General features: G+C 28.4%; 1 protein-coding gene across 1 annotated transcript; it reads right to left on the bottom strand.

Moving 5' to 3' along the window:
- Positions 1–5067: 5067 nt before the first annotated feature.
- On the bottom strand, positions 5068–6708 carry LOC122592553 (probable BOI-related E3 ubiquitin-protein ligase 2). The gene is made up of 2 exons (XM_043764813.1): positions 6167–6708; positions 5068–5793 (listed from the first exon to the last, which is right to left on the bottom strand). Exons 1-2 carry the CDS (start codon positions 6554–6556, stop codon positions 5224–5226), a joined length of 960 nt encoding a protein of 319 aa, XP_043620748.1. The 5' UTR covers positions 6557–6708; the 3' UTR covers positions 5068–5223.
- Between the last annotated feature and the right edge of the window lie 521 nt (positions 6709–7229).

Raw genomic sequence — 7229 nt, 5'->3', positions numbered from 1 at the left:
AAAATGCTTATGTCAAACATAGCCCATATCATACGACTATTTTATACAAGAGAAACTACACTAGACAACACTTATCACTTAAGCCTAGTTATTTTAAATATTAACTAATTACGAGTAAGGTACGTTAGTCCCAATTACTCGAATTCATCGAAAATCTTGAACTCGTGTTGTACATCACGAACTAATGACTAATTAACTAATCATATCGTTCGATTTTATCAAATTGACTTTTGATGATGTCATCATTTAGATAAACTACAAATTAAAAATCCTAATAATCATTATCCAATTATATTATTATATTAATATTTATATTAATTTGTAGAAAAAGTCTCATTAATTTACACTTTTTTGTTTTCCATCAATAATTTACACTTTTTAGCCATGAATACTTAATTTATAATTATTTTTAGCCATCAACTTGAGAGAATTTTTTTAAATTTACAATCATTTAATTAAATAAAAAAATTTTAACATATGAAATATTTTCTACAAAAAATTATTTGAAAACCTAATGACTTATTAACAAATATTAGAAGAGTCCTAATTGTTATCAAAGAATATAAAATCAATCCTAATTGTTATCATATTATCATAGAACAAGTGATTGAAAATTATGCGTTTTATGAACGCGCATCATGATTAAATACATATACTTGAATGTCAAGTTCGGGATCACAAATATGTTTATATTTTAATTCTTAATTATTTTTCCTAATAATGTCACATTATGAGTACATCTGTTTTAAAATATATTATATTGGAGAAATTATTATATACAGCATGTGTCTTGTGGAATGACTACGGCAAACAATTCCATCAATATGTCTAGGCTAATAATGACAGTGAAGAACCTATGATTATTGTACTACAACTTGCAAAATATAACATTTAAAACTGTGTTTTTTTAAAATTGTAAGCTTTTATGACTTAAATGTATGAAGATCTAATATTGTTAATATCGTAAATCCCATGTCCAGTGTTGGACACAGGTCTAAAATCTAGTAATAACTGTAGTCAAAGTTTAGAAACTATGTCTATCGAATTTCAGCCAAATTCTTAGTTGATGGAAATATCATATCTTCGAGTTTCTATTAAACACCTACCTTTTATTATATCAAAAGTAAAAAAAAAATTAGCATAACAATGTGAAGTCGATATTAACGTTGCATATTATCTAACAATAATACATGAAACTTAAAAAAAAAAAATTTGAAAGAATGAAAATTTTAATTAGCTAAATTTTATTGAAGTATCAAACACTGATTGATATTATCAGAAATAGGGAATGATGTTAAAACCTAAGTTTATGGCATTCTAACGTATTGAAAGGATCAAGTGAGAATCAACATATATGGTGACAACCGTGAGAACCATTGAAAAATCATCTCTAAGGGTTTTGCCCTTCAAATTAAAGGTTACGTCCGTACAGTAACAACCGTCACCAACTCTTGAATCGCCGCCCATCAAATCTACACTATTCTCATATACGTCCGGTGACAATCCCTTCAGAACGGATAAAGACAACGGCCGTACCGTATCCATACTTTTTTTCTTAACACATAACCCATATGATTTTTACAAAAAAAATAAAATTATATATATATTTTTTTTGAAATGATTTTTGTTAAAAGAAAATATAAAACAAAAAAAATTCAAAAAATAAAAAAACCACACAAAATAGACAAAAGAGAAAGAAAAATAGTAATTCTCACGGTTCTCTTCATATTTATAATTCTCACATTAACCTTACCTTGTAACGTATATCTCGAACAACACAACAACCCATTTCGTGAGGACTTATTCAAGATATTAGTATTAATGTAACATGCATTTTAACAATTAGGTTTTTGAAGTTCACATCAGGTTGAGTTGTTTTTAAATAGATGGTTGAAACATTAAATGAGTTCAGACTTTAAAATATACATATACATACACAATGCATTATTCTAATGTAGGGTGCACTCGTATATGTCCTTTTTGATAGATACAAGATAATGTATCCATTTTGATTCTATAATGAATGAATAAGCACAAGTAATGCTTTGGAAAGTGGTTTTGAATAATGGGATACGATGAATGCATCTGTCTCACGAATTTTATTTTTATTTTAGCTTGTATTTTACTTTGCCCGTATCGCTTTCCAATGTCAATGAGATGCTTCACGCCTCTTTTAATAGCTTTTGTTTTTATTCTAAAGTAAATAAATACAACCTCCCTTTTTATTTCAATTTAATTATTGTCACGCCTACATTATTCCTACCCCTTCTTTCTTTTATTTCCGTAAAATAATATCTTTGTCATAAATAATTGATACCAAAACAATAAGTTTCATGGGTGAGAAGGAGTCTTGGCAAATGGCATTAAATAGGAACCAATAAAAGTGGTCAAAATTAGAAATGTCTACGTCTATATTAATTTTAAATAATAGAGATTCGTATTCATGTTAGCAAAATGGGATTGACATTTACATAATTACATTTTCATGGACTTTTATCATGTATAATAATAATTGGGCTATCCGAGCCTTTTTATTTAGAGAGTGTTTGAGATTGCGTTATAAAGTGATTATCCAATTATTATATGTGTAAAACGTAAATAATTTTAAAAAATGTTTGTATTAAAAATGATTATTAACTATGAAAACGCTGATTTTGAGAAGCATGTACCTACATGCTTTTTCAAAACGCGTTTTGAAAACGCATAATCAATTTTGAAAACGCGGATTTTGTTTTATAATCGCAATACCAAACACCCCCTTAATGCCATTTTAAGATTCTAAATAAGTATTTTTAGCCAACGTAGGGTTAACTCACTTGGTAAAAACGTAGGGTTAACTCACTTGGTAAAAACTCTTGACTCTTGAGGTAAAGACCAAGATTCAATCCTTGACATTGAAATGGTTTTAGAATTATTTGGTGTATTAAAATTAAGTAATGTATCTGCCGTTCAAAAAATTTTTTATATTTTTTATAAGATATAATACAAGTTGAGAATGAGTATTTCCATTCGTTTATCACTTTATTCTAGTTATAAGCATACTTGTTAAACTCTTACAAGTCGAGTCGAATTACACTAAAAACAAGTCGACTCACTAGGTGACTCGTTTTTGTTCGGACTTACGAGTTGCTATGTAAACTTGAACCGAGTTACGAGTCGCAAACTTACAATCATTGTAGTTTGATATTATGAGTATATGTATAATCTATGTTATATTTATGGGTACTTTATTTTTTGTGTTATCTATATAATTTGATTTTTTTATTGTGAAATTGAAGATAAAGTTATCGAATTACAATATTTTGGTAAATTTCTCAAAATTATAAACTTATATCTTGTTTATGAATACGTCATATGTATAATTATACTATATTTATGTAATATTTATAAATGTCATGACTCTTACGAGGCGAGTCACGTTCCGAGTCACGAGTCACAGAATCATGTTTCGAGTCGAGTCAATAGTTACGAGTCCACGACTATGGTTATAAGTTTACAATAAAAAACTATTGCTAGTTACCATAAAACTCTTCTAGTTAAGCCAAGTACCTGGCTACTCCTTAGGATACTAAGACAACCCGAGTCGCCAAAAAAGTCCGAATACACTCCGTTTTGGCCGCTTTGATTCATGAGTACTCCCTTTATAAACTCGAGTACTCGCAACTTCCCAATTGGCCGATTTAGTCACGCATACCCAACTTTGCATCCTTGTTTATAATTGAGTTTTTGTAATTTCATTCGAATGGAGGAGGGGATGTATCATCCCCTCCTCCATTTTTTATCCCACGCTTTCTCTTAGTTTTACATCCCCCCTCTCTTTCATGATTACAAAGAATATCTCGTTTTCGCTTAAAAATAACTGTTAAAAGTAAGGAATGAGAAACAACCTAGATAAAAATCGTGACAATGGTTTTCTCCTAGCTCCCATCCTGCACACTATCAAGGTGAAGGGGGCTATGTCTCTCCAAGGTATCACACGACATCGCCCCCCTTAATCTCCCACTTCCTATACAGTGTTAGGAGGTTATATATATATATATATATATATATTTTCACTTATAGTTTACATATTTTCAGAAATCAAATTTTGACACATTATAATAAGAATAATACTATGATCCATCCTAAAAGAATATGTATTTTGAGATAATTAAAAAAAGAAGGCAAACAGTTAAATGAAATCGAAATACCACTACCAATTAAAACTATCTTCATTTTAATTATTTGAATACTATATTGCATAATTACTATGGAGTAAATATTTTTTTAAAAACAGTTAAAGTAAAGAAAGAAAAAAAGAGAAAAGAAGAAAAAGGGGGGTGGGGTCAAACACGGACATTTGGGAGACTTCGACTGCACCCTTTAAACACTTTCCTGTTCCCACGTTGACATCACCACCTATATATCCTACCCCCATCACCCCTATCCTATCTATCTCCATCCCCTCCATAAAACCTTTTTTACTTTTTCATTTTTATTTATTACTCCACAATACCATAATTATTATTTTATAAAATATACAACATTATGAATTAATATAACTCGTAATAATAAAAATATGTATTTCAAACATTATCAATACGAGTCGAAATAAATCACATCACATTAACAAATATTAGATAAGCAATGTATACTTAAAACCTGATTTTCACTTTTTTAAAATGACATTATATATGTGACAGAAACTTGAGAATTTTAATGAGAAAGATCATATCGAACATTTTTAGAAAAATAATCAAGAGGAGCTACTTTAATACAATTAAATTTTCCAAACGTTATATCGCACCACTAAACCATATCATTATGTCAGAATTTGCCCCTGAATACAATGGATAGATAACAAAAAATATTATACTGGCACAAATTTTGTATCTAAAATTAAAGATTCAATAAATATATAAAAAATAAAAAACAAAGTTTAATAATTAGTACTCGACTACATAATAGGTAAAACCATTAGATAAGTAGAAAGATAATAAAAAATCTTATAACGAAAACTAAAATTTTCATAATTAGTACACTATCATAATAATCATAATTGTTAAAACTAACAATAACAAATGATAGTAAAGCGTAACAATAACCACTACCATTAAATATTAACAAAAAACTAGATATTTAATCATAATTTAATGACTACATTTGTTAGTTTTCTTGAAACTATTTCTCTATCTATCATATCCTTTAAAACTCAACCAAAAAAAAAAAAGATTAAGAAAAACATCAGGACATATTAACATGAACACTGATGTTTTTAGTTGATTTACAAATAGGACAAATGTTAACGGAAGAAGCACATCCTTTGCAAAGACACAAATGTCTACAAGGAAGTAGTAACACACATGATTCCTCCATTCCACATTTCTTGCACAATCTATTGTTGTTTGACTTTTCAATTTCTGTGTTAAACTTTTCTTCTTCATTGTTGTTACTTTCACAACAAGATTGTGCATCTTCAGCCAACTCATGATCAACACATGAAGATCTTGTGCCATTTTTATTAAACATGTAATCATCATTATTATTAATAACCACTTGCTCCAAAACTTGCTTCAAATTGTTTCTCAAAGTATTTGCTGTTGCTTCATTTGTTTGTGCCAATTCTCTCCAAATTTGGTTCTCAACACATAGTGATTTCACTTTCTCTTCTAATGCCCAATTCAATTTTGCTATTTTGACTATTTCTTCTTCTTTTGCTCTTAATCTTTTTGATACCCCTTCTTCAACTGCTGATATTATTCTTTGTGTGTTCCTCTTTCTCCTTTCTTCTACTTCTATCCTCATTTTCTCATTCTGTATTTCCATTCCATGAGATACAAAATTAATTAGAGATAGATAGATATAGAAAATATATATATACACAACACTATATCAATTATTCATTTTTTTTCTTTCTATTTATATAGTATATCAATCAAGGCCCATTTTTATCCGTCATATGAAGTACTGAATATATTAAGTACTGAATGTAATAAGTGACAAAAAAAACAATGTAGGCGTGTATTAAGTAAAAAGTAGGTAGTTAGCCTGTTAATTTTGTTTATTAAATAAATAATAAAAAAAAAATTGACTGAATGCATTAAGTTTTTAACTATAAAGGTATAGTTAATTTTTTTTATAAAAAAAGTCCAAAATGGAAGTAAAAAAAGTGGTACATAATACTTACATGATGGGCAACAAACTGGTCGATTTCTAACTGTTGTTGTTGCAACTGCAATGAAATATCTTCACCAAGAAAAGAATAGTTATTATGAACATTCATGTTTCTAGAGTTCACCAAAGAGAACAAATGATTCATATGATGATGATCAACATTATTATTATTAGTAGTAGTAGAATTATTGTCACGAGGTCTTTTTCGGGACACAGGGAGGCTACAAGTGAGACCACTTTCGGATTTCAAAGGATTCAATGAATCATTGATGAAACCATACATAGGATTATTGGTTGTATATCCAATAAGATTATTATTGTTGTTGATTTGGTTGTCAATGTTGTTATTTGTTAACAACATTTGAGGATGGAAAAGAGTATGATGAGTTGCTTCAACTGCCATAACAATTTGTGGGCTTTGAAGAAATGTTTTTTTTGATTGATGTTTTTATCTCTCAAAGTTTTGAGTTTTCACAAGTTTGGAGAGTGTTTGAGAGAGGGGGGAAAGGAGAGCATGCAAAATGTGAAATGTTTAGGTGAGAAAGGCTTTTGGTGGTGGCTTTTATGGGGGAGGGGGATTGGGTTTTGCTTTTTAATAGTGAGAAATATATATAAAGAAAGAAATATTGTTAAAAAAAAAAAGTGGTTTTAGTTGGACTCTTTTGATATTATCAATTAATTATTATATTTCATTTAATTTTGTAAGATCATCCTATGTATACATAGATTAGAACAAGAACTAATTTTTTTAGAAGGATAGAACAAGAGCGGCTTATCTTTGAATAGATATAGATTAGAATTAAAATTGTAGATTAACAAGGATATTTTTTTTTCACATAATTCATTGTTCACCCAATACATAACTCTTTTAAAATATAATCGTATATGTCATAAATAAGATTTGAACACAAGATTTCTTTGATTTTAAAAAGTCATTACAAAAGATTAATGTTAAATTCAAAAAAAACTTCTAAGAAATTTTTTTTTCTTGTTTACTAAAACAAAATTGTAATTATTGAAAATGCTAATGTTTATCAATTGACATGTTAGTTATTTTCCACCAAATTTTGTGAAAT

Source organism: Erigeron canadensis, chromosome 3 (genome assembly GCF_010389155.1).
Source record: "Erigeron canadensis isolate Cc75 chromosome 3, C_canadensis_v1, whole genome shotgun sequence".
NCBI classification, from domain to species: Eukaryota; Viridiplantae; Streptophyta; class Magnoliopsida; order Asterales; family Asteraceae; genus Erigeron; species Erigeron canadensis.
This window is presented reverse-complemented; position numbering and strand designations above follow the sequence as displayed.